The sequence below is a fragment of the Ursus arctos genome, unplaced genomic scaffold (genome assembly GCF_023065955.2).
Source record: "Ursus arctos isolate Adak ecotype North America unplaced genomic scaffold, UrsArc2.0 scaffold_19, whole genome shotgun sequence".
NCBI classification, from domain to species: domain Eukaryota; kingdom Metazoa; phylum Chordata; class Mammalia; order Carnivora; family Ursidae; genus Ursus; species Ursus arctos.
The window spans coordinates 56762173-56788889 of record NW_026622863.1 but is presented as its reverse complement, the minus strand read 5'-3'; the positions used below and the strand labels follow the sequence as shown (position 1 = coordinate 56788889).

At 52.8% G+C, this 26717-nt stretch overlaps 3 protein-coding genes across 11 annotated transcripts in view; 2 read left to right on the top strand and 1 right to left on the bottom strand.

The window, feature by feature from the left end:
- ZNF175 (zinc finger protein 175) overlaps window positions 1-8485 on the top strand; it is a 12906-nt gene extending 4421 nt beyond the window's left edge. For 4 of the 8 annotated variants that reach the window (XM_026488192.4, XM_026488196.4, XM_026488194.4 and 1 more), the window contains 3 exons: window positions 1533-1659; window positions 1920-2015; window positions 5252-8485. In XM_026488192.4, coding sequence (XP_026343977.2) covers window positions 1533-1659; window positions 1920-2015; window positions 5252-7053 — 2025 coding nt within the window. In that variant the 3' untranslated portion in view covers window positions 7054-8485. Of the gene's footprint in view, window positions 1-1532; window positions 1742-1919; window positions 2016-5251 lie in introns of those variants that run through there. The other 4 variants (XM_026488195.4, XM_057314010.1, XM_026488197.4 and 1 more) reach the window with 3 other exon arrangements.
- On the bottom strand, window positions 8476-21268 carry LOC113247273 (beta-1,4-galactosyltransferase 3-like). The gene is made up of 7 exons (XM_026488258.4): window positions 20784-21268; window positions 13270-13550; window positions 11799-12034; window positions 10360-10547; window positions 9680-9802; window positions 9428-9529; window positions 8476-9347 (listed from the first exon to the last, which is right to left on the bottom strand). The coding sequence occupies exons 2-7, from the start codon at window positions 13547-13549 to the stop codon at window positions 9206-9208; spliced, it is 1071 nt and encodes a 356-aa protein (XP_026344043.4). The 5' UTR covers window position 13550; window positions 20784-21268; the 3' UTR covers window positions 8476-9205.
- On the top strand, window positions 20903-26717 carry LOC113247275 (cytoplasmic tRNA 2-thiolation protein 1-like). Of its 2 annotated transcripts, none has more exons than XM_026488260.4 (3): window positions 20903-21069; window positions 22466-23010; window positions 23680-26717. In XM_026488260.4, the coding sequence occupies exons 2-3, from the start codon at window positions 22503-22505 to the stop codon at window positions 24240-24242; spliced, it is 1071 nt and encodes a 356-aa protein (XP_026344045.2). In that variant the 5' UTR covers window positions 20903-21069; window positions 22466-22502; the 3' UTR covers window positions 24243-26717. The 2 variants fall into 2 exon arrangements, with proteins under 2 accessions (XP_026344045.2, XP_026344046.2); XM_026488261.4 differs by having other exon boundaries at window positions 20903-21129.

The window sequence follows — 26717 nt, the reverse complement described above, 5'->3', positions numbered from 1 at the left end:
CTTCAGAGCCACAAAGGTGAAGTGTGTGTCTTGTTATTCATAACAAGCCCCTTTCCACCACAACTGGGTTATGTAAATGAGGTGGATTTTGGAAATCCCCTTAGGGTGGTGGTTGTCAAGGGAACCGAGCCTGTGATTAGAGGGTTGGGTCTTTCAGCCCCACGTCTTCACCGCCCAGAGATGGGAGAGGGGCTGGGGTGGAATCAGTTACCAAAGGCTAGTGATCTACTCAGTCATGACTATGTAATAAGGCCCCCGTAAGCATCCAGTGGGTTTGGGGAGCTTCCCAGCTGGTGAGCACGTGGAGGTGCCCGGAGAGTGGTTCACCTGGAGGGGGCGTGGAAGCTTCCGCACGCCTGGCCCCGTGCACCTCTTCATCTGGCTCTTGATTCGTATCTTTTACTATCTTTTTATAATAAACCAGTGACCCTGGTGAGTAAATCGGTTTCCTTAATTCTTTGAGCTGCTCTGGTATATTAATTGAGCCCAAGAAGGGGGTCGCAGGAACTTCTAAGTGAAGCCACCCTGTCAGAGGTACAGGTGACAGGCCTGGGCCTGTGACTGGCGCCTGCAGTAGTGGGGCAACTCCGGTTTGTCACCAGGGCTTCTGACCCACTGGCCTTCAGAGGTTCCCATAACCCCCTCCTTGGGTTTGTTTAATTTTCAAGAGTAGCTGACAGAACTCCGGAAACCCATTTCCTCACTAGGTTACTGGTTTCCTACAAAGGAGATCAAAGGGTAAGAATCAACAGCCAGGGGGCGCCTGTGGGGCTCGGTCAGTTAAGCGTCTGCCTTCTGCTCAGGTCGTGATCCCAGGGTCCTGGCATCGAGCCCCATGTAGGGCTCCCTGCTCGGTGGGGAGCGTGCTTTTCCCTCTCCCCCTGCTTGTGCTCTGTCTCCTTCTCAAATAAATAAATAAAATCTCCAAAAAAACCCCACAAAAACCCAACAGCCAGATGAAGAGATACATAGGATGAGATTCCAAAGGAGCTTCCATCCCCATACAGTTTGAGGCCTGAAGTGATGTGGTTCAGCAGCCTGGGAACTCCCCAAACCCTGCCCTTTTGGGTGTTTATGAAGGCTTCATAACACATAACCCAGATTTCAGTGATGAAATCATTGGTGTGATTGGTTCCACCTCCAGCCCCTCTCCCCTCCCTGGGTCAGGGGGTGGGGCTGAAAGTTCAGTCCTCTCATCACGTGGTTGGTTCCCCTGGCAACCAGCCCCCCTTTCCCAAACATACGGCATTAACATAACAAAAGACACCTTTATCACTCTCTGCACTTAGGAAATTTCAAGGGTTTTAGGCGCTCTGTGCCAGAAAACTAGAACGAAGACCAGCCCAATATCACAAGTATGTCGTAGATGGCAGGATATTTTAGAAAATTTTTAACCCCCCAAAACACAATATGAAACGGGTGAGTTAGTGGGAAGCCATATAGATCGTGGTGAAAAATCATTAAAAACAAGCCGTGGGTAACTTCTCTATTCACCGGTAATGAGTAATTCACATCGGTGCGTGGTGTTACAGGGATCATTGTCATTTGAGGACGTGACCATGGACTTCAGCAGGGAAGAGTGGCAGCAGCTGGACCCTGCGCAGAGACGCCTGTACCAGGATGTGATGGGGGAGGTCTACAGCCACCTCCTGTCCCTGGGTGAGCACACCTGACCCGGCAGTGTCGGATGGACCTCGTTGAGATTGCCCTCCTTGTTGTGGAACGCGCTAGGGCGGCCGAAGTATGTGATCTGTTCGCCTTTGATTGTCCTGATTGCGTATTCCTTTAGGACACCTGTGAATATTACTCTGCTCCTAGTGAAACATGTTGACTTTTCCGATGAGCCAATGCAAAGCTTCGCTGAGTGGTCTCTCAAGCCCCAGACCACATCCAAATCCAGTATTCTTCCTCATTAACAGGGTATCACATTCCCAACCCAGAGATCATTTCCAGGATGGAAAAAGGAGAGAAGTTATGGCTAAGAGAGGCTCAGCTCCCACATCAGAGACAGGGAGGTGAGTGACTGTTAGCTGGCCGACGTGCATATCTTCGAAGGGGGCCCTTATTCAGCCTGCCACGCCATCCGACCCCAGTGGAGGGCTGTAGGTCGCCTCCCACTCCCAGTTTCTGACTAACTCTGCGATACATTACCTTGTAAGTGCCCCTGAGGGGAAGGTGTAAGAATTTCTCAGAGGTGAACACTCTTGAGTGGGACTCCCTGCCCCCTGGATAGAAGTGTACTTAATGTGACTAAGGAAATCGTTCTGCTCTTCTCATGAGCTGCGTAATCTGCGCTCACGTGGGAGAACGCACAGGGACCCACATGTGTGCATCTTGCTTGCCCGCACGGCGTTTGTCGGATTTCTCATGACCCACGTGATAGGTGATAGGGCTGTTTCTGAATTTCATTTTTCTAATAACTAGTTAGAGCATCTCCTCATATCTGTCATCTGATTGGGTTTTCCATCTGTACCTTGCTTTTGTCATCTTGTTGTGTCTGTGGAGTTTGTCCTTAAGGCCTTTTGCCTTTTTATTTGTCCCCTGAATTCATTGGTTTTTCTTTTCTGTGCTCGATCTTCCTTCTTCTTTTCCCCTAACTGTGGCACCTGCAGTTCAGGGCCCCCGTGCTTCCCTCTGATCATCCCTTCATATAGGAATTACCTTCAAGGGTCCTTCTGTTTGGAACACCCAGGCCTCAATTTTTTGGTGCTCCCTGAATCAGCCCCCTCCAGTACCTGTGCCTAAACCATTTTCTGACCTTATTCATCTACGTGGCGGTCACTTCCTGTGGGATGACTCGCTTGCTCTGTTTTTCCTCACTTCCTCGGAAATTGGAATCCTTACACAAATCAAACATGCTTCTTGCCTTATACATTTTCTGAGTCCCTTGTGTGTCTTGGCTCTTCCACCTCAGTCTTACTTAGAAATCCAACCATTTTTTCTTTTGAATGTGCAGTTTAGGTACTCTTTGTCTTCATGCCAGTCGTCTCCCCTAAATTAGCTCCAGTTTCCCCCTGCTTGTGTTTTTGTTCCTCGTGGGTTTTGTGGATTCCAGTCGCTGATGAAGTCAGTCAAGATGCCATTGACAGATTTTACTGATATTTTGTTTTTTTCCTGGGATTACGGAAGAGTACAGTTATTACTTATGTAGGATTAACAAAGTCTTTTCAGTGACATTAGCATTGTGGCCACATATTTCTAATTTTAAGTGTAGCTGAAGAGTTCCATTGCTCACGCTCTGTTCCCTTGGGTTTCTTTTTTTTTTTTTTTTTTTAAGATTTTATTTATTTATTCAACAGAGATAGAGACAGCCAGCGAGAGAGGGAACACAAGCAGGGGGAATGGGAGAGGAAGAAGCAGGCTCATAGCAGAGGAGCCTGATGTGGGGCTCGATCCCATAATGCCGGGATCACGCCCTGAGCCGAAGGCAGACGCTCAACCGCTGTGCCACCCAGGCGCCCCTGTTCCCTTGGGTTTCTGTTTACTTCCATGTCTGCTACAGAGACGTATGTATGATACACATAAATGTAGATAACGTATACTATCTAAGAAAACTGTAAATATCTGGGCGTGAGCCTCCTTAAGATTTTAAAAAGATGGTTGAGATGGTAAATTTTATATTACATGTTTTTTACCATACATTTTTTTAAGGTTTTAAGTAATCTCTGCATCAAACATGGGGCTCAAACTCACAACCCCAAGATCAAGAGTCGTGCGCTTGACCGACTAAGCCAGCCAGGTGCCCCCCCCCTTTTTTTTCTTTTTAGCATCTGTTCTATACTAGTCAATTTGATGATCAATGACTCCCATTCTTGGTGGAAAAAAATGGTATATTAGGTAGCATAAGGCTGAAAGTTATACAGAGAGACCAAGGTTCAGTGTGATAATTTTCTAGAATTATTTCTCTCCTGTAGAAATTTTTTTAAAAAGTTAAAATAAAAAAAGGGGGTCATCAGGAGGCCTCACTTCTTGTATTCTTCAAGTGTCTAAGTTTTTCCCTTGCTGCTGTCGCACTGTGCTTTATGACGCTGCCGGTCTGTGTGACTGCATGTGCACGGCATCCAGAGGCAGGTTCTACTGGGCGGAAAAGGGGTGGGGGGTATCGAGAAGCTTGTGGTCTCCCACCCAGGCCAGAGGTGGTGCGTCAGGTTGTATGCATATTCTATCAGTAGAAACAGTCTCGCCGTCCCACCTCGTTGCAAGAGCGCTGGGAGCTGTTACGTAGCTTGGCAGCCACGTACCTGGCCACAGTTAACTTCTATGGGAGAGGGTGACACAGATTTCAGGGGACAGTTTGCTTCTCCACTCTCTTTTTTTTTTTTAAGATTTTATTTATTTATTTGACAGAGAGCACAACTAGGCAGACTGACAGGCAGAGGCAGAGGGAGGAGAAGACTCCCCGCCGAGCAGGGAGCCCGATGTGGGGCTCGATCCCAGGACCCTGAGATCATGACCTGAGCCCAAGGCAGATGCTCAACCGACTGAGCCCCCCGAGGCGCCCCTTGTCCACTCTTCCAACATACTTTTCTTGGGTTATAAGTTTATAGGTTCAAGCAAACAGATTTCAGCTTCCTAGAGAGTTGAGTTTGGGCAAAGGTATTTCACTGCTTGGCCATGTCAGGGTTGGAGCTTTCTTACTTCTGCAGAGGATTTGTAGGGCAGATGGATTTGGTGTTGTTTCTAACGAGTGAGAGGAAACTGGGAGGTTAGTGACAATTTAGATCTGAAAGCTAATGAAGAGCTGTCCTCTGAGTCCCTCCTTCAAGCCTTGGCTGTTCCCAGATGTTGCCCTGTCACCCCCTTGTCTGTATTTTCTGTCATCGTCGGTGTGTGTGTGTATCTCCAGATACCTAGACCACCTGCCTGCATAAGTGACGCCAGCTTAGAATTAGAAACTCTAATCTCATTTTCCCCAGAGCTCCGCCAGGTGATTTTGGTCAGTTACTTAGAGATTCTGTGCCGCCGCCTGCTCATGTGTGAGACAGGGAGAGAAGACGCAGGTGCCTCATGCAGGATTGTGAGGATGTAAGAGTGGCCGTGCACACGATGTAGAACGGGGTTTGGCAGCTGCTCCGTGCTGGATGCAGACAGGTGACACGTAACTGTCTCCTCCCCACTGCTCATCGCCGTCATCACCACCGTCATTATTATCATGACTCAGCAATTTGTGTTCAGCCTCGGGCCGCTCCTGTGGTTTCTCCTCCCTCCTCTGCTAACTTGAGTCTCTTTCATCTTCTTTTTCTCCTTCCAGAAGGGGTGTTCGGACTTAAAACCTCCCAACAGAAAATGTTTGAAAAAGCTTCATGTCACAATGATAAGGAAAGTGAAGTCACAAGAGGTGGTCCATGGTGTTCCATTTCAGAAGGCCTGTGGGAACATGCCAGCCGTACAGCGAGGGCTCAGCAGAAGCAGCAGGAACCTGCGCAGCGTGGGGCCTTCCTCACCAGGAGAACCCTGGATACAGAGAGAGACTCTGAACGGAAGGACCCTGGAAAAATAGTTCATGTGAGGCCCCACCTTGTTTCTTCACCAAAAAGACCTCATAAACGTTGCTCATTTGCAAAGAGTTTGAAGCCTAACCTAGAAGTAAATCGTCAAAATCAAAGCGGTAGCACAGAGCACCTCGATGAGCTTGCTGGCTCTGGCCAGCTGCTCACCCATGGCTCTTCCCATGTGGACTGCAAGATAATTCAGCCGGGAGAGAACTTCTGCGAAGGGAATCAACATACGAAAGTCCGCAGCCATAAACAGTCACGTGCACAGCATCCAGTTTGTAATCAGGAGAAACCCAACAAATGTGCTGAATGTGGGAGGGGCTTCCCTCAGAAGTCACCCCTCGAGCAACAGAGATTTCATAGCGTAGAAAACCTCCAGGAATGTAGCAGGTGTGCAAAGGGCTTCACCCTGCAACCAAAGCTTGGTGTGTATCTGAGAGATCACACAGGTAACGTTCCTTACATCTGTAAGGAGTGTGGGAAGGTCTTCATTCAGAGATCAGAACTGATCACACACCAGAAAACTCACACGAGAAAGAAGCCCCATAAATGCCACGAATGTGGGAAAGCCTTTTTCCAGATGTTATCTCTCTTCAGACATCAGAGAACTCACACTAGTGGGAAACTCTACGAATGCAGTGAATGTGGGAAAGGCTTCTCCCAGAATTCAACTCTCACCATACATCAGAAGATTCACACGGGTGAGCGCCAGTATGCGTGCACTGAATGTGGGAAGGCCTTCACCCAGAAGTCCACGCTCAGCTTGCACCAGAGAATCCACTCGGGGGAGAAGTCCTATGTGTGCATTGAGTGCGGGCAGGCCTTCGTGCAGAAGGCGCATCTGACCGTGCATCAGAGAGGCCACACAGGAGAGAAGCCTTACCCGTGCCACAGCTGTGGGAAGGCCTTCATTTCCAAGTCACAGCTCGATATACATCACCGAATTCATACTGGGGAGAAGCCTTACGAATGCAGTGACTGTGGAAAAGCCTTCACGCAAAAGTCACACCTCAATATCCACCAGAAAATTCACACCGGAGAAAGACAACATGTATGCAGCGACTGTGGGAAAGCCTTCAACCAGAAGTCCATACTCAGCATGCATCAGAGAACTCACACTGGGGAGAAGCCTTACAAGTGCAGCGACTGTGGGAAAGCCTTCACTTCCAAGTCACAGTTCAAGGAGCACCAGCGGATTCACACGGGAGAGAAACCCTACGTGTGCACTGAATGTGGGAAGGCTTTCAATGGCAGGTCCAATTTCCACAAGCATCAGATGACGCACACGAGAGAGAAAACCTTTGCCTGTTACAAGTGTGGGAACGCCTTTCTCCAGAAATCACAGTTGATGGCACATCAGAGAACTCATGTTGGAGAGAAGCCCTATGAGTGCTGTGACTGTGGGAAATCCTTCAGCAGGAAGCCACAGCTCCAGGTGCATCAGCGGGTTCACACGGGCGAGATGCCCTACGCGTGTTCTCAGTGTGGGAAGGCCTTCAACAACAGATCCAATTTTAATAAACACCAGACAACTCATACTAGAGACAGGTCTTACTAAGGCAGTTACGTAGTGAAAGGCTTTACTTAGAAATCAGTTCCTCGTGTGCATCAGCGTGTGCATAAATGAAACAAACTCTGAATTTCTCAAAGAAGAAAAAAATCTCCCAGGCGTCAGCTTCGGTTGTAGGTCATAGAATCCACGATTCTGAAAACCCCCAGGAATGGACTGCGTGTTGCATAGTTACACATTATTTGACGTGAAAGAAGTGACTCAGAAAATAACGAGGGTAAATGTCCATGTTTGTGCTAGCCTCCTTAAGGATTATAAAATGCATCGGGGAAGAAACCCTAACACGTTGAGAAACGTGGTTCTCTAGAAAGTAGTACAAGACACTTTTCCCAGATCGTTCATAGGAAAATTTGTGAGAAATTCATGATAACCACTGTTGAATACGGAGTATCAGTATTTTTAAAGTACTAGCAAACTGAATGACCAGACGCCTGTGTGTGTGTGTGTGTGTGTGTGTTTATGTGGTCAGGTCAGCATATACGTACATAGATGCATATATACACCTGCAGTAACGCTCGCTCCGTTCTGTCGTGTTTGCTGTAGAATTCACTGCATGGCAGAGGGGTGGGGAGATGATACACTTTTTAAAAGGATCTACTGTAATTGTGTTTATTCCCAGTTGAACATATCCCAAGGTTGCACAGTCAGTAATTACTAATTTCTTTATATGTACAGGCAAAGCTACCTCGTTTTATCGTGCTTTGCAGATACTGCATTTTTACAACTCGCAGGTGTGTGGCGGCCCTGCGTCAGGCAAGTCGCGGTGCCACTTTCCCCACAGCCTTTGCTCCCGTCATGTCTCTGTCACATGTTGGTCTTTCTTGGAGTATTTCCAAGTTTTTCATCGTTATTCTGTTGGTCGTGATGATCTGTGATGAGTGATCACGACTTACTGAAAGTTCAGTTGATGGTGTTTTTTGGCAGTTAGGTGTTTTTTTTAACAAGGATACACTTTTTTTAGGTGTAACGCTGTTGCACGCCTCATAGACTGCGTGTAGTGCCAACGTAACTTCCACATGCGCTGGGAAGCAAAAAAGTAATTTGACTTGTTTTTATTTTATCGCGTGGCGTGAAACTGAACCCGCGGTATCTCCGAGGCATGCGTCTCGACACGTGAATGTACTTTTTTGGTAAATATATAAATGTGATCTTATAACATACACTGGTCTTCACAGTGCACCTTTTCTCTTTCATGACCCACTCAGCTCTACCCACCCTACCGTACTCCAACCCCCGTTTCTTTCCACCTCCACCATCTCTGGTGAGCAGCTCCATAAATGACCAGTGTTGACCTTTCACTGTGGACTTCTTTGTATCTTTATACAGGCTCCTAATCATTTACACCGGAAGTCGGCAGACTGGCCATCAGCCAGATAGGGCCGGCCACCTGTAATTTTAAATAAAAGTTGTATTGGACAAAGCCGTGCTCCTGTGTTTACGTAGGGTCTGTGACCATCCCTGTGCTCCAGTGGCCTGCAGGCCGAAAATCTGTACCATCCGGCCCTTTACAGAAGATTACCAGCGCCCGATACCCACACGCACATCACCATGTCCACAATCCTGTCTGTGTAGGAACTCTGTCCTCCGTCTTACAAACATCGGATCGTGCCGCACGCGTGTGCCCCTTGTTCTTTCCACGCTGCACTGCTTCTGCTCAGCGGCTGCAGGGAAGTCTGTGGGGTGCACACGCGAATTCACCCATCCTCACAGGTTTTACTCTTTTTTCACGCCACTCTTTGCTACAAGACAGCGGCAGGACTGCGTACTCTGGGGGGCACAGGCCCAGGAGCCAGGTACCCGAACTTGATCCTACATCGGTCACCCAAGCGTTGAACTCTGTCCTGGGTTTTTAAAGGCTGCTAGCAGTGCGGACCCTGCAAGTTTTCATGAGAAGTCAAGAGTAGGTGGGGGGTCAGCTCCTGGAACCACTTGGACAGAACCAGGGAATTTGGGACTCTGAATGCCTGGAAACGAAAGGGTGGGGATGAAGGTTGGCAGAGAGAAGGAGGGGGTAAAATAAACTCTCCTTTAATAAGAAACCAGTTGGGAGAGCTACCTTACAGCCCAGGTCTTGGGGATTCTGTTCCAGCCTCCAGCTGCCCCTCAGCTTGGCATGGCTGGTGAGGGGGGGAGGTGTCTCCTAGGGCTGCGAAGTTGGGAAGTTGATGTCCACGGTGAGGTTGGTGTAGAGGGGCTGCCGTTCCTTGGAGAGCAGCCTGTAGCCCAGCGAGTTTATGCCATCCTGCTGCCATTTGTGGCGGATCGGGGCCAGAAGGAAAGAGCTGGGGGGAGGGGTGGCCACGTGAGCCCAGGGCTTAGGGCCCACCCAAGATGGGACACCCTACCTTCAACCCCAGCTTACCTCCAGGGGCTCTGCGGGGGGCTGGGCTCCTGCCCCTCCAGCATGTGGTAGCGGCCAAAGAGCAGATGGGGTCGGGAGAGAAGCAGCCCACTCAGTTGCAGCCTTACGGGGGGAGAGGGCAGGGAGGCCGATACCTGCCTCTGACAGGGTCCCTAGGCCACACCCAGCCCTTCGGGCCACGGTGGCCCATGTCCCCCACACGGTGGAGGGACCTGCAGCCCCGTGCCAGGCTCCCCAAGCAGGGCCACCCACCTGGCAGCGATGTCGTGGTCCTCATGATCCCAGCCCCAGTATGTGTTGGGGAAGCCATTTATCCTCAGGTAGTGAATGGGGCGCAGGGCAAACACCCCCCCAAGGTAGCCGTGGTAGGGTAGCCTGAAGAGGCAGAGAGGGTTGGAAACAGGAATTCAGGCAACAGGGGCCCTGGCCAGGATCTCCAAGCTTTATTTCTGGGTTTGCCCTTCCCCACTCACCCCTGTGATAGCCTCTCCCCTGACCGCTCAGGTGTCCCCTTCCCTGATCTTGGAGTAGTCCTTCCTTGCCCCTTGAGATGGGCCCTCACTTGACCTGGGATATTGTCTCCCCTAAATCATCTCACAGGCCCACCTTGTGACCTCTTGATGGCCCCTTCTCCCCAGACCCCTGGGATAACCCTCTCCCGCCCCCTAGTCAGCTCATCCTTTCATACATTCCTGTCTCTGAACTCCATCATGACCCTTTATCACTGACCCCCACCCCCCTGCCCCCCACACACCTGCATCCAAAAGGAAGGTTCTTCCCTGTCTGCGAGGCTTTTCCCTGGGCCCCATCATCCCTCTCTGCCAAGGTCCCAGGGATCAGGGCCTGGACCCTAACGATGGGCCGGGCGAGGTCCAGGGAAGCACAGGGCCTGGCCAACCATCCCCCACAGGAGTCCCCCTCCCTCCACCTACTTGTAGTTGAACTTGTCAATGGCCACAGACACATGGGCAGGGAAGATGTCACAGATGTAGAGGTTGCGGTCGTCCTCTGGAAGGAGGTTCACATCGTGGAAGAAGACACAGTCCCATTCCTCCTCCTGCATGGCCTCCCAGAACCCCACGTTGCGTAGCTTGCCCCGGTTGAAGGCGGTGTTGTGCACCTGCGATGGACAGAGATGCTTGATGCTCCCTCCCCAGCAGGCGTGAGCGTTCCCCCACCTTCCAGGCCCGTCCTCTCCTGTTTTCAAGTGCCATTCTCCTGCCTGGATCCTATTCCCACTGCAGCCAGAAAACCCAGACCTGTCCATGAGGGCACAGTTCAAAGGTTACCTCCCCTGGAAAAGTTCCTGGATTCCCACCCCCATCCTAGGCAGAGTCGGTATCTTCAGCCCCTCAGCTCCGCCCATGGCCATTCCCAAGGTTCTCAAGGATCATCCCCTTCAAGAGACCATCTGAGGGAGGCAGGGGTTAGGGTGAGCGGGGACCACCTACATCTGTTTCTGCTCCTACCAAAGACTGGGTCTGACCCCCAGACACCATGACAGGGTTTGCCTCTCCCTCTCCTCTTTCTCCATCACATGTTCTCCTTCATCGTCGCCACCTTGACCGTTACCATCATCACGTTCATCACCAGCATGAACACCATCATCATCATCTTCATCTGATGCCATCAACACAATCACCTCACCTCCGTCACTGCTGTCAGCATCATCCTCCCCACCATCACCGTCCTCACCCCGGCACCAGAAGCGTCTTAATCATCACCATCAAAACCGTCATCACCACCATCATCACCGTCATCATGAGCACCATGGCTTACTGAGTACCTACCACGTGCCAGGCCTCGGCCTCACTGCTTTAGTCATTAACTCCATGCATGCTTCCCACAACCCGGTGACGGAGGGGTTATTAACATCCCTGTCTCATGAATGAGAAAACAGCAGAAGAGTTCCCCAAGTTTATACATAGTTAGACTGAGTGACAGTGTGATGGACGGACGGATGGATGGACCGATGATCGGTCCCACACTCTGAACACACAGGTAATAATGGGCAACACTGAGATTCAAAGAAGCCTCCAAAGGACTCCAAACCCAGTGCTTTAAATTGCAACTTAGCTTCATCGCCCACCCTGGCCGGCCCTGGTCGCAGGGAGCCCCAGACTCAGCAGGACCGAGTCTTCCAGACAGCCATTTAAGCCGATCCCAAATTCAGCCAGTCTAGACCCCACCAACAGCCCTGGCTCTAATTTCCCCCCAATTCAAGTTTGTCTTGACTCATAAATCCAGCCCCCCGGACGCTCTCTGGCCCAAATGCTGTCAGCTCAGAGACTGGCGACCTCAGCCCTGACTCCGTGGCCATGCTCAGACCCCTCTGTCTTCTTGCGTCTGGCCCTCCCCATTCCGCCTGCACCTGGTTCACCACGTAGATGGCATAGTGCAGTTGCTGGCGCTGCAGGAAGGGGTGCAGGTGGAAGAGCAGGTGCCGCAGGTGCTGGTTCTGCCCATAGTAGGGCACCACGACTGCCGTGTGGTGCCGTGTCCAGCAGTCAGGTGGCCGGTACTGGCCTCCCAGCTCCACCAGCGGGTTCTTTTCCACCACCTGCTCCATCGTCAGGTTCTCCGGGATCATCACCTTCACGGGGCCATCTGAGAGAGGCAGATGCCAGGGACGGTCAGGGACCTGCCCCAGAAACCCCCCACCCCAGCTGTACCGGGTTCAATCACATCCCCCTGCCAAACCATGTCCATCGGCGCTTCAGAACGTGACCTTATTTGGAAATAGGGTCTACGCGGAGGTAGATGGTTAAAATGTGGAAGGATTGGATGAGGGCGGGCCCCAAATGCAATGACTGGTGTCCTTATAAGATCATATGAAGACCCAGAGAGAAGGCGGCGTGGGGGCAGAAATTAAAGTGACATGCCTACAAGCCGAGGAAAGCCAACGATTGCGAGCTACTGCCAGAAGCTAGGCGAGAGGCGTAGGACGGTTTCTCTCTCAGAGCATCCAGCAGGAAGCAACCCTGCCAACACCCCGATTTTGGACTTCTGGCTTCCAGACTGTGGGAGAATAACTTTCCGCTGTTTTAACAGGGGTGGTTCTCAGGCCCCCCACTCTCCCTTCACCTCAGACTGCTCCTTCCAGATCCTCTCACTGAGGGCTCCACCGCCTACCCGCCCAGCCCCATCTATGGCTCCTCCCCCTCTCCATGGCAGACCGTATTTTTTCCAAAGACGCCACAACAGTATCTCTGACCCAACATGCCCTTCTTACAATGTGACTTTGATGCTCCTCCCACGGAGAGGTAAGTCTACGTCCCCACCCCCTAAAATGGGGTGGGCTTTTATGACAGTTTCAACGAGTGGAGAATGTCAGAAATGACACCACATGGCTTGAGACTAGATCATGAAAGGCCAGATGGCTTCTGCCTGGTTTATGGGAACACATGCTCCCAAGTTTGCGGTTGCCATGTAAGCGCTCAGGCCGCCATGCTGTGAGGAAGCCCAACGAGCGCACTGGAGGGGCTACGCGGACACTCTGAAATTATGTGGAGAGAATGGGGTGCCTCCACCCCCAGCCTTTTTAGCTCCAGCCACATCTCACTGCAACTGCGTGAAAAATCCGGATGACGACTGCCCGGCTGGATCCTTCCCCAAACTCCCGACCCGGACACACTTGCAAGTTGATGACCGTTTAGAGACACTAAGTTCTGGCGTGGTTCATTATGGTGCAGCCACAGATGAGCAGCACACGCTGTCCATCACCCCCAGCCACCAGGTCCGTGCCTTCTGCTTCCAGGATCAGCCCCCCTCCCCAGGGAGTCCGGCTTGCTCCCCAAAGCCTGAGGCAGGGTTGGGGGTGTAGGATGCCCTGACAAGCTTACTGATGTAGGGTGAGATGAGGGGGCAGCTGGGCAGGTGCTCCTCACTAATGTCCACAGGGTGGATCTGGCTGAGGTTGGCGTACACGTCCTGGGAAGAGGTCTCTGCAGAGGAGACCGAGACCAAAAAGGGCAACTCTTCTCCCACCGTTGGCCTGTCCTGTATCAGGACGCGTAAGAAGGAGGCGAGGCTGTGGCGGTGGTGGTTCTGGTAGAGGAATGCCCCCATAAGCAGCAGCTGTACCCCCAGAAATAGTAACAGGAGCCCCCTCTGCTGTTCCATTCTGGGAAAGGAAACAGAAGGTCATGCTTCCCGTTTTTCAAACCCCTCCCTTTTACCCCATGTGGCTCAGTTGCAGGGGCCCGCACCCACCCCTCCTTGATTGGCCTTGCATGCTGGAGGGGGGGCCAGGGTGAGAGAATGGCAAGGCCGCTCAAGGCTATGCTACCTGCATGAAGAACCTGCCTTGGGCACATGTCCAGCCTCATCTCTTCCAGACGGTCCCCCCTAAACCCCATGGTCACAGTGGACCCTAGCTACTTGCTCCCGGGGTGAGCAACTCGATCTCTCAAACGCTCAATGTCCTTGTCTGTAACGGGGATTACTGCGGGATCGAGCTCACTGGGTTACTGCGCTAGGACACGCAGTGTGCAATGCGACCCAGCTCCACGTTATTCCAGACTGTGCCAGCTCTGCTCATATCTCCAGCACCCTGTAGGAAAGGGACCTACCCGACTCCTGTTTATTCTAGATGCCCTTCTCTTCCCTGTAACGAGCACCAAGCAGCCCCTAGAGGATTGTGCGGCCTCTGTATCTGCCTCCCCCACGGTCTGATCATCCTGGATTGTGACTGTCCTGTCAACTGCCCCCATCGGACTAGGAGCTTGCAGAGAACAGGGTTCAGGACTGACTCATCCCTGGGTCCCTGGCGTTTCCCAGAACAGGAGGGCCCAGGAAATGAATGATGAATGAGTGAATGAATGATTCGCCACCCAATACACTCCTGCTCTGTCCTCGGCCACCACAAGTTCTCCTCACCAGGGAGCCCTCGCCACATCCTCCCCTCTCTGCCTCAGCCCTCCTGGTCCCCCGTATCTCAGTGGTCACTGCTCTGCCCACCAGACCAGGAATGATCCGTGTGCCGATCTCCCTCCCTCACCAGCCTGGGAGCGAGGCAGGCCTCGGCCCAGCTCAGCCCTGGGTCCCCAGCATCAGCCGGCACGAGGGCTGAGCATCTGTTCAGCTCTAGTTACGAAGCCCCACTTCGGTGCCAGGATAATTGTGCGAACCAACAAAGCTGCCACAAGCAAAATCAACAAAAACCTCTAGCCCTGGGAAACCCACATTCTGATGAGGAAGACAGGCAAGAAAACGGGTCATTTCAGAGAGCAATAAAAACCTATACATCAATAGGAGTGGAGGAGGAAATGGATGGAGAGTAAAGAAACAGAGGGAGGCTATCTCAGCTGGGCGGCTGGGCAGAGGGCAGAGCAGGTGCAAAGGCCCTGAGGTGGGCAGGGCGAGTCAAAAGGTACTAAACAGTCATATACAGGCCAGTGTCCTTGTCACTAAATCAGCAAGCATATTTTTAGATGAACCAGAAAATTATCTCGTTACAGAAGCAGGCTCAGTATTGAATCTCAAATGTGGGACAAGCCTTGCTGTGACCAGGGACAGAAAATCCTTCAATTTTGGAGCATGGAAACAAGAATCCAGTGTTAGCAGCAAATTCTCTGTTGTAGGGCAGGAATAAGGAAGAACTACCTGCTGGTAGAATTCCTCTTAGCTTTTTAGCTGGAAAGACAGCATTCAAAGGAACCTTGTTTCCTGGAATACCAAGCAGACTTTCGAGTGGCACTCCGAACTCAGACGCCCCTCCATTAATCAAAATGAGGAGAAACCCCCACATAGGGTGGAAAGGCATCCCGTTCACACACAGAAGACAACTGGTTGTCAAGTAGGTCTCAGGGACCTCAGCTGGCCTTGGTGCTGCCCTTTGGGACCCAAACCAGTCTTTGAAACATCCTGGTAGAGTTGGCCCAGTAGTAATTTATGAATGAATTCGCTGAAAACAGCAGGGCTCATACTAATCCCTATTTCCCAGCAGTGAATGCTGCGAGTGTAGACCATGCCTGAGTCCTGCCACACTGGCCAGGGTCCAGCGGCTCTGGAAACAGTTGGAAGTGCCAGCAGAGCGTCGATGGCGACTGGACTTCCCCTTCCTAGGCAGGGGGTCGGCGAGCTTGGAGAAGCAAGGAGTCTTCCAGTATGTGTGCTCAGGAGCATGATTCTTCATGCAGGAGTCGGCTGCATCTGGTGGTTTCCGTGGGGCCACCAACAAAGAGAGTATGTTGGACACACATTGCCCAATGTTAGGATACCCAGGCCCACATCTCCAGGCTTCCTCCTCCTCCTACAGGTCAGGAAAGTCTGCTATTGAAAGTGTGGTCTGTCTCCTGGAGAGCCGAGTAAAAAGGACCCCTCCGACTCCACAGGAAATGTGACAGGCACGTTTTGCTACAAAAGCGATTATCTGCAACAAGCGATTATCTTCTGATTCCTCAATTCTTAATTAATCCCTATTGCAAATACAGGGGTTATGACTTAAGACACAGTGTAATTGTCCATTTGGGCTCCTGGGGGAGAAAATTTAATTATGAACTATGATTTAAAAAAAAAATTGACAGCACAATCCTGTGACTACAAGTGTGGGACCACAAGTGTTCCTGTTACTCCCTCAAAAAATGGAAAGGAGTCAGGGGGCCTGGGTGGCTCAGTTGTTAAGCGTCTGCTTTCAGCTTGGATCATGATCCCAGGGTCCTGGGATAGAGCCCCGCATCGCATTGGGCTCCCTGCTCAGCGGGGAGCTGCTTCTCCCTCTCCCTCTGCCTGCAGCTCCCCCTGCTGTGCTCTGTCAAATAAATAAATAAAATCTTAAAAAAAAAAAAAAAAAAAGATGAGTGAGGGGAGGATACAAAATTTTTCAAAACAGTTTTGGGGCCTCCCAAGCAAAAGTGTTTTAGAATTGCTATCACACACACACACACACACACACACACACACACACACACACACACACTGAGTCCCCTTCTGCCTTAGCTGGTTCCAAGATGTTTGAAAAATTATTTTAATAATTTCCTAAAGCATAAAACCGAATGGGAAAATTCACTCACTGAATCAGAAGTGCATGTACTCAGCTTCCTGGTTAAGGTCCCCGTGTCCTTAATGGGGGAGTGGGGCAGGATGACCTTGCAATTTGCTGAGACGTTCTCGTGGCCCCAAGCAAAGCTGTCCGGTATAATGCAAGTCACAGACGTAATCTTAAATTTCGGTTAGTCACATTTATAAAGTAAAAACAAACAGGCGCAATTAATTTTAATATTTCGCTTAACCCAATATAGCAAAAATAGGATTTCAACACGTGATCAAGGTAAAAAAAAAGCTACTCAAGAGCTATTTTACATTTTTTTTTCATATAAAGTCTTCTAATCTGCTATTTTATGTTTCCAGCATGGCTCTATTCAGACTAGCCAGAGTTCATTAGCTACACACAGCCCGTGGGCACCGTAGCAAAGAGCCACACCTAGGACATCTGTACGTATGCTCCACGTGCCTGAAAAAAACCTGTATCTCACATCATCGGGTGCAAGTCCCACTTCATACCGTTAGTTCAAGCTTGTCAGGAGTCTTGATCAGATTGTCGATAGCTTTGTAGCTTTTTGTCTGCTTGATGAATTGCTGAGAGAGATACATTAAAATGTCACGGTGCTTCTAGAATGTGTCAGTTTCTTCGCATCCGGCTCACTTTGGCTTCATTTCTTTAGAGACCGTGTTGTCGGGTACACCCAAGTTTAGAATTCTTTTGTCACCCTGGTGATTTCGTCTTCATTTGTGATGACACTCTGTATTACCCATAGTGCTTTTTGACTCGAAAATCTGTTTGGTGGTTGCAGCTGACCTTCGATTTCTTTGTGCTGTTTTCCTGGTATATATTTTCCTCCCCTCTCGCATTCACACTTTTGAGTCTTACTCGATGTGGGTCTCATGTGCACAACCATAAGTTTTTTCTTAACTGTCCTGGTGATTGAGACAATTTTGCTAGTTCCTATTCTTACAGCAAATCTTACTTATTTATTAAAAGATTTTTATTTTTGGGGGCGCCTGGGTGGCGCAGTCGTTAAGCATCTGCCTTCGGCTCAGGGCGTGATCCCAGCGTTCTGGGATCGAGCCCCACATCAGGCTCCTCCGCTATGAGCCTGCTTCTTCCTCTCCCACTCCCCCTGCTTGTGTTCCCTCTCTCGCTGGCTGTCTCTACCTCTGTCAAATAAATAAATAAAATCTTTAAAAAAAAAAAGATTTTTATTTTTTAAGTAATCTCTGCACTCAATGTGGGGTTCACACCTACGACCCCAAGATCAAAAGTCACATGCTCTTCAGAGACTGAGTCAGCCAGGTGCCCCCACAGCAAATCTTATTTCAAAACGTTTCTTAGCAATTTCCCCTAATCTAAACCAATACTAAGGGGCGCCTGGGTGGCTCAGTTGTTAAGCATCTGCCTTCGGCTCAGGGCGTGATCCCAGGGTCCTGGGATCAAGCCCCACATCGGGTTCCCTGCTCCGCTGGGAGCCTGCTTCTTCCTCTCCCGCTCCCCCTGCTTGTGTTCCCTCTCTCGTTGGCTGTCTCTGTCAAATAAATAAATAGAATCTTAAAAAAAAAAAAAAAAAAAAAAAGCCCAACACTAAGATTTTGGGTTTTATAAACTAACATAATCCACAAAGGGAGTCCTGACGTTAATCGAACTCTAACCCAACGTGCGCCCATTTCTTCTTCAAAGCCACCCTTTGATTTCACAGGTAAGGATACTGAAGGCGAAAGTCACTCGGGTGTAAGAAAAGAGCAGGAATTTTAGGGGCACCTGGGTGGCTCCGTGGATTAAGGATCTGGCTTTGGCTTGGATCATGATCTCAGGGTCCTGGGATGGAGCCCCACGTCCAGCTCCCTGCTCAGCGGGGAGTCTGCTTCTCCCTTTCCCTCTGTCCCTCCCCCCGCTCCCTCAGATAAATAAATAAAATCTTAAAAAAAAGAGAAAAAAGAAAAAGAGCATGAATTTGAGTCCAGGCCTGTGTGTATGTGTGACTTCGAAGTTCTTTCTATTACCCAGTTGGGGGTATCTTGGGGGATAGGGTGTAGAGCTCAGAGAAGGTTTCCCCCAAGAGGTCGCATACTAGGCAGGGATAAGTAGGCATTCAACCCCCACGCCAAGGGAGGGACAGGCACTCTAGGTAGAGAGAGACAAAGGGACCTGAGAGCTTGGTGTGCGTAAGTAGTGGTGGTAATGGTACCTCACATCCTCGGAGCACTTACTATGGCCCAAGAGCTGTTATAAGCTGTTTATAACACTGCTGGACGCCAGTATACCCCTACCCCAGTTGTGACAACCAAAAATGTCTCTACCAAATGTCCTCTGGGGGGTCATAATTGTCCCAGGTTGAAAACCACTGCTCTCAACATATGAGGGCTGTACTATTATTTCTTTTTTTTTTTTTTTTAATTTATTTATTTGACAGAGATAGAGACAGCCAGCGAGAGAGGGAACACAAGCAGGGGGAGTGGGAGAGGAAGAAGCAGGCTCCTAGCGGAGGAGCCTGATGTGGGGCTCGATCCCATAACGTCGGGATCACGCCCTGAGCCGAAGGCAGACGCTTAACCGCTGTGCCACCCAGGCGCCCCTGTTATTTCTATCTTACAGGTGAGAAAATCTAACTTGTCCAGTTATACAACCAGGATGGTAATCCCACGTTCTGAACCAAGCGGCTTCTGTCCTTAACCACCGCGACATATGGCAAGTTTCCTGCCTGGGCTCCGCTCACTGGGATGCAAGTAACAGGAGATAAGAAAGGAGGGGAGAGCTAGGGGCAGCTCAGGTGACGGGGCCTCTGACAAAGTGAGGGAGCAGGGGCTGTGGGAGCCCAGAGGTGGCTTGTTAATGCAGTACAAGGGAGGAGGGGTCCTGCAGGCTTCCTAGAGAGAGTACATCCATGGGGCTACCTGGATGAGAAATAGGAATCAGCGTGGTGAGGGGGAGGAGAAGGGGGAGGGAGGGAGAGACTTCAGGAAGAGAGGATGGCATGTGCAAACACTGGCAATTGTGAGGGATCTTGCCAGCCTCAGGAGCCTGAAAAGTCATCAGGGGCCTGGTTGCAAATACCAGACTGAGGGACGAAGCCTTACCCTGCAAGTAATGAGAAGCTACCGTCTTCTGCCCTTTCTAGAAGCCCCCGACACCAACTTACAGTCTTTTCCACTGGAATATTAATGTGTCGCAACAAACAAAACATAAAATGTTTGCAAAACATCCATGAGGAACTTCTGCCCAAACCGTGCCAGCTTGCTGGTGAATGTGCCACTGAAGGCTGGAGGGACTGGGAGTTCTCAACACTTCCGATTACGGCCGCCCCAGGAAGTGACCTAAGCAACTAGAACACCCCAGGCCCAAGCATTTACTAAGCACTGAGCACTGCTCTTAAGGCTTTACAGAGGTTAACTCATTTACTTCTTTAACCCAAAAATGCTATTATCATCCTCACTGGACAGAGGAGGAATTTGAGATGGTGCCTGGAAATGCAGAGAACGTGCCAAGCGCTAAGTGACCTTTCCCCCGTGTCCTGGCTCGCAGCACTTGTAACGTCTGGGTCCCTGCAGCCCCTGACATCTGGTCCCTCCACATCAAGCTTCATCGTCTTTATTCCCCCAGCCACGCCTGACTTCCCTGTGGCCCCCAGGGCAGGACCTGGCACACAGGAAGCCTCAGGAAATCACTAACGTACGAGCCCGATGACCCGGGTTCAACCCTCTTGACAGCTTCAGGCGCTCCAATGTCCCCCCATCACCCTTCGCTCTCAATCCTCCCTATCAAGGGCCTCACAGGGGTAGAGACAAGAAAATCTCGGAATATAACACGCAGGAGAGAGGGCAGTTTGGGGCTGGAAAGCGACTGAGGGGAGCAGAGCTCTGGCTGACTCTTAGGAGAATGCACCCCAACCCCGGGAACCTTCCATCTCATGGGTCTCACCTGCCCTCCATCCCGAGCTCTGCCTTCAACCCCACAAGGCTGCAGGTGCGCGCACTTGTCACTGAGCCACACCGGTGCGTAACTGCTCACCGGGATCACTCCCCGAGACTAGCGCGCGCGAAGCGCAAACCGCTCCTGTCAGCTCCGCGCACGCAAAACCCCCCAGCCCGCAAGGCCGTGGCCGCCGGCGCGCACCCGCACCCACTCCCACGCCTGCGGGGGCGCGCGCAAAAGCCTACCCCGTGTCCCGGGCGACAAGGCCCAGTCCCTGCAATCTGCGCAGCGCACGTGCTGCCTCGCCCTTGCGCACCCCTATCCCTTTCTGCCCCCAACCCCGACAGCTCTCCACCCGCACCTCAAATCCCATCGCACTCCCAAAAGGGCAGAAAACCTAAAAAGCATCCATTGCTTCTTTAGAATAAAGCGCAGAGCGCGAGGGCGTACCTACAAACCAGACGCCCCACCTCTTTTTGCGCAGGCGCAGACGGGAGACGCGCGGGTCCGGCCTGGAGCGCTCTGGGAGCCGTGGGCGGAGCGCGCCACGTCACTGCGAGGCTCTCGGGTTGTGGGCCCAGCTGGTCCCGGAGCACTAGGCGCTTCTGGCCAATCCGCCCCACCCGCACCTGGGAGTCGTAGGCGGGTAAACCCAAAGCCTTCTGGGAATCGTAGTCCCTTCACCCGCTTCCGCGTTTTCTCCGAGCTTGGACTTTCCTGCGCGAGTTCTACACACGTGAGTGCTCCCTTTCTCCGCGCGCCGATCCCGGCCCTTTGTCGTACTCCCGTGTAGGAGGTGAGGGTCTCCATATTACTCTCCCACGCATTCCGGTAGGCATTCCTGGAGATACGGCACTCCTCTCCGTGATCTCCCAACGCCTGTCTCTGGCGACCCTCGGGGCTGAGTGCCCTAAGCAGCTGGTGTCCTTGCTGATCAGCTTTGGACTCTGCCTCGGTTCTGACTCCTTCTCGTTTCCACCCCCCAACCTGAGGGCGGTTCCAGCGCACCCTCCTCTATCCTAGTTACAACCTAGAGTGATCAGGGCTGGTGTGCGGGGCGTCAGGCGGCCTTGGGAGCCCCGAAAAGGCGCCAGACCCAGCCCAGTGTTCAGGAAAGACTTCCAGAGCAAAGGACCTCAAAATTTACCGTGCCCAGACAAAATGACAGATACCCTGGCCTAAACCTATGCCTCTCACAGTATTTGCCTATTCTTCCTCTTTCCCCACCTTCTCCCCACGAAAGGGCCCCACTGTGCAAGGCTAGAACCTTGAAGTTGTCAGTCCTCTCTGCTTCTCACCTACTGTTTCGCTCAACCAAGTCTTGTGTGAGTCCCACCTGCTCTATTTCCAGAAGAGATCCAGAATCTGACCACTTCTCTCCACCTCCAGTGCCTCTGCTCAGCCCTAAGCCACATTATTGTTCATCTGGGTCATTGCAGGGGCCTCCTCACTGGTCTGCCCTCTCCACTCTCCACCCCCTATTCACACGCAGCGGCTGGAGGGATCTTGTTAAAATGTGAATCAGGTCCTGCCACTCCACAGCTTACAACCATCCAATGGTTCTTATCTCATTCAGAATGAAATCCAAACTCCTCACCCTGCCAACCTCCAAGCCATGGATCCTCTCCCCTCCTCAACCATAACTTACTTTCCAAACAACTGAGCACAGGCCCTGCCCTTCAGGTCTTTGCATTTGCTGTTAACTCTATCGGGAACATTCTTCCCACCCTGATCCAATACCTGACTCCTCATCCTTCCAGCTTCAGCTCAGAGGATAATTCCTTCATATTACTCCTTATATTTGTAAAGTATCTTGGTTACTTACCCATCGGTTGGCTCCTTCACTAGAACTTGGTGCCTGTAACCGTTCCTGTTCTGATCACTGCTGTCCCAGGGCCTAACGCATGTTGGATAGATGGGACGCAATGAAAGGATACCTGTTGAATGGACAAATGAATAATGAACACTTAAGCTGAGACTTGAAGGTGCCAAGCTTGCACAAGTACTAGGAGAGTATTCCAGGCAGTGGGTGTACTCCGCGCTATCCAGGCCGCCTCCCCGGAGGCAACAACCCTGCAAACCCCACAAACCGGAATCCGCATGTAACCTGCTTCCCCTCTCTCCCGGTCCAGGAGAAGCCGACTCCTCCCAGCCCGCCCGGAACTCGCGATGCCCGCCCCGCAGTGCGCCTCCTGCCATGCGGCGCGCGCTGCCCTCCGCCGCTCACGCTCCGGCCAAGCGCTGTGCGGCGCCTGCTTCTGCACGGCCTTCGAGGCCGAGGTGCTGCACACGGTGCTGGCGGGCCGCCTGCTGCCGCCCGGCGCCGTGGTGGCCGTGGGCGCCTCCGGCGGCAAGGACTCCACGGTGCTGGCGCACGTGCTGCGCGAGCTCGCGCCGCGCCTGGGCGTCTCGCTGCGCCTGGTGGCCGTGGACGAGGGCATCGGGGGCTACCGGGACGCAGCTCTGGCGGCCGTGAGGCGGCAGGCGGCGCGCTGGGACCTCCCACTCACCATTGTGGCCTACGCAGACCTCTTCGGGGGCTGGACGATGGACGCCGTGGCCCGCAGCACTGCTGGCACCGGCCGCAGCCGCGCCTGCTGCACCTTCTGCGGGGTGCTGCGGCGCCGCGCGCTGGAGGAAGGGGCGCGCCTCGTGGGAGCCACGCACATCGTGACGGGTGAGCGCAGGCCCTGCAGCCGAGGGGCCCGGCACCGAGAGGGGTGGGGGTACTCGTCGGGGGCTGTGGTTCCCTGCATTTTAAAAAATGACATTCTTTGTGTCTCCCTTCGCACAAGGAGGCGAGGGAAGTGGTAGCATCCATCAGAAGCCAACTGCAGTAGCTTTCTCTGCAGTGGGAGGCCCACTTCTGAGACTGAGATAATATTTGTAGCGCTAAACACTTTGACTACCGTCGTGAAAAGGCAACTAGCGCAGGGCCTGGTTGGCGATAAGTGGGTGGCAAATGAGGGCACCCGAGTGGCTCCCCGGGAGCCTGTGTGTGTTACCCTCTAGTTTCTCACTGTGACCACCTCTAGCCTCCACCTGGCTGTCCCGTTGTGCCTGGGGGTCCTCACGGCCCTGTCTGGCCCTCCCTGCTGTTCTCCGCACCCCCTCCGCACCCTCTGGGTCCTGGTTGACCCGCAGGTCTGGGGGTTGAGGGGTCTCCAACGCCTGGTCACCCACTCTGCCACTTTGCACATCCCCTCCCCGTCTCTCTCTGGGTCCTGGGGGTGGGCTCTCCGTGGCCGGGTCGCACGCGGCGTGCCACTCTCGCTCCCGGTCTTGCTGGGTCCCGGCTGCCCTAAGGTGGCGCGCCCACCTCACCTGCTGCCCCTCTGTCCCCCAGGCCACAACGCCGACGACATGGCGGAGACCGTGCTCATGAACTTCCTGCGGGGCGACGCGGGCCGGCTGGCGCGGGGCGGGGGCCTGGGCTCGCGGGGCGAGGGGGGCGCACTGCCGCGCTGCCGGCCCCTGCAGCTGGCCTCGCAGAAGGAGGTGGTGCTGTACGCGCACTTCCGCCGCCTCGACTACTTCTCGGAGGAGTGCGTCTACGCGCCCGAGGCCTTCCGCGGCCACGCGCGCCACCTGCTCAAGCTCCTGGAGGCGGCGCGGCCGTCGGCGGCGCTGGACCTGGTGCACTCGGCCGAGCGCCTGGCCCTGGCCCCGGCCGCGCGGCCCCCGCCCCCCGGCGCCTGCTCCCGCTGCGGGGCGCTGGCCAGCCGCGCGCTGTGCCAGGCCTGCGCCCTCCTGGACGGCCTGCAGCGCGGCCGGCCCCGCCTGGCCATCGGCAAGGGCCGCGGGGGCCGCGACGAGGAGGGGCCGCCCCCGCCAGCCAGCGACCCCGGGTCTGCGCCGGACCCCGCCGCCGGGCACTGCGGAGCGGCCTGTAAGGAGCGCTGTGGATAAACCTCCTCCGCCCGGGCTTCAGTGTGAGGTTGGGAGGGGGACGGACGGGACTGGTTACCGGTGACCCCGCAGAAGCTGAGGCCGGGACTCCTGGGTCTGAGGGAGGAGGGGTTGGGACGTGGACTCTTGGATCTAAAAAAGAGACCTGAACAACTTCCCATTCCCAAGCCAGTGGGAATTAGGGGGCTGCTTACTTAGTACGGCCCAGTTCTGGGCGTGCTTAGGGTAGTGCAAGCCTTCTTGAGCACCTACTGTGCGTCATGTTTGCCTGTAGTGGGATTAGCAAAACCACTTGACTTGGTGGGCGCTGGTGGTTTATAGTAACCATGATGCTTGTCTTTGCTGTGCGTACTGCAGACACCACAGGTCTCATTTCACCCAAACCACACACCATCTCATTGGCCTGAGGCCGTAACTGGCCTGAGGTCTAGCTGGAGACGGATCGAACTGGGGTCTCAAAACCAGATCTGCACCTGGAGCTCTTCAAGACGGTGGATTTGCTCCCCACCCCCACCTGAATCTCTCCTGGTGGGTGAGGAGCAGCTGGGTGGGCTCCCCAGACCTCAGATTATGGAGGCAGAGCCGGGTGAGCCTGGGTCGGTGACTTAACCCCTCTGGTCTTCAGTTTCCTCCTCTGAAATGGAATTACACCCCCCACCCCCCATCAAAGCGCTGTTGTGAGGATTTGGTAGTGTGCTCAGTATTATGGTGGCCAACTTTGTGGGTCATACTACATTTTGGCCACCAGGGGGCTCTGGGTTTCTGATTTGCTACCCTGCACTTGCAGGAGGATGTGAGGCTCAGAAAAGCTTCCTGCATGACCCCTAGGGAGAGACCTGGCATTCTCAGGCCCCCCTCCAAGTTTGGCTGGCCTGGTCCCTGGTTAGGAATGCCCTCCCTTTGCCATCTTCCTTCTCAAATCCTGCAAGATACTTCTGGAAGCCTTCCTGACTCTCCCTTCTCACCCCCCCAGCCCAGGGCATAGGACTCCTCCCAAGCCCCAGCCCCTGGGTCCTCCCTTCATGTGTGCCCGCCCACACTCTGGGTCTTGTCCTGCCTAACTGGACTGAGGTTTGAGGGCAGAACTGCCACCGCACCAGATTGCCAGCATCATTTGTTCAATATGCATTGAATCCCTAATGTGTGCAGGGGCATTTCTAGAGATTGTTGGGGGAAAAAAAAAAGACAGAAAGCTCTCACTCAGGGCTCCCCGCCGGCTCAGTCGGTGGAGCGTGCTACTCTTGATCTTGGGGTCGTGAGTTCGAGCCCCACATTGGGTGTAGAGATTACCAAAAATAAATAAATAAACTTAAAAAAAAAACAACCTGTCTCTCTCATGGAGCTTACAGTATTGCGGGAGAGGGGCAATAGACAAATCAGGATATAATGTGACATCCCCTCTGAATAAGGGGAAAGGGTGTGAGGGGGCGCTATTTCAGTCTGGGAGGTCAGGGCCTTTTGGAGAAAGTGACTTGAACAGACCGAAATAAAGCAAGGGAGGTTTCTAGCTGGGACGGAGTATTTCGTGTCAGAACAACACTGCCACTGAGCAACTGGAAAGAAAAAATAGACCTATAACAAAGCGATCTATTTGAAGACATCAAAGAGCTGCCAAGGCGGCCAGGAATCCACAGAAGCTCATTGTGCTGCAGGGGCCAGAAGGCTGAGGAACCGGCAGAAAGCCTAGGCTAAGACGCTGGCGATCTGCGCGGAGTTTCAACGGTGTCATGTGACAGGAGATGGGATGGCGTCTGGGACTAGGTGGGCAGGAAGTCGAGGGGCCAGAATCTGGGGTGAAGGGAAGAGCGTTGAGGTCAGCCAGACACGGTGTTCCTATTTTCCCCTGGACAGTTTCATGGAACCGGGTCAATAAAGTTTGGGGTTCAGGGTCTCATACAAAATAGAGGCCCAGTAAGCACCTGTCAGGACCCAAGTAAGGTCACAAATTAGAATAAGGGTCATCTGGAAGTAGACCCACCCCCAAAAACCCCAGAACCTGCTTCAAACACACTCAATCCCAGAACAGGTGAAGATCTCTGTTGGCTTGCCAGAAAACAAAAGTAGGGTAGCCCTAGTCACTGAGCCTATTTACGCTTATGTTGATTAAAATTAAATTTAGGGGCACCTGGGTGGCTAAGTCAGTTAAGCATCTGACTCTTGGTTTCAGCTCAGGTCATGATCTCGGTCCTGGGATGGAGCCCCGTGCAAGGGCTCCGTGCTCAGCAAGGAGTCTGCTTCCCTTCTCTCTCCCTGACCCTCTCCTCTTAGGTGTGCTGGGAGAGGGTGTCTCTCTCTCTCTAAAATAAATAAATCTTTAGGGGGCGCCTGGGTAGCGCAGTCATTAAAGCGTCTGCCTTTGGCTCAGGGCGTGATCCTGGCATTCCGGGATCGAGTCCTACATCGGGCTCCTCCACTGGGAGCCTGCTTCTTCCTCTCCCACTCCCCCTGCTTGTGTTCCCTCTCTTGCTGGCTGTC

What these genes read in the sequence shown, in the direction of transcription:
- LOC113247273 (XM_026488258.4), bottom strand. Translation starts at nt 13,549, where the DNA reads ATGGAACAGCAGAGGGGGCTCCTGTTACTATTTCTGGGGGTACAGCTG. An exon ending in CCATCTACGTGGTGAACCAG is followed by an intron (nt 10,548 to 11,798) that starts GTGCAGGCGGAA and finishes TGTCCATCGCAG; the next exon opens with GTGCACAACACCGCCTTCAA. An exon ending in CCCCCGCAGAGCCCCTGGAG is followed by an intron (nt 9,348 to 9,427) that starts GTAAGCTGGGGT and finishes CCCTCCCCCCAG; the next exon opens with CTCTTTCCTTCTGGCCCCGA.
- LOC113247275 (XM_026488260.4), top strand. Translation starts at nt 22,503, where the DNA reads ATGCCCGCCCCGCAGTGCGCCTCCTGCCATGCGGCGCGCGCTGCCCTC. An exon ending in AGCCACGCACATCGTGACGG is followed by an intron (nt 23,011 to 23,679) that starts GTGAGCGCAGGC and finishes TCTGTCCCCCAG; the next exon opens with GCCACAACGCCGACGACATG.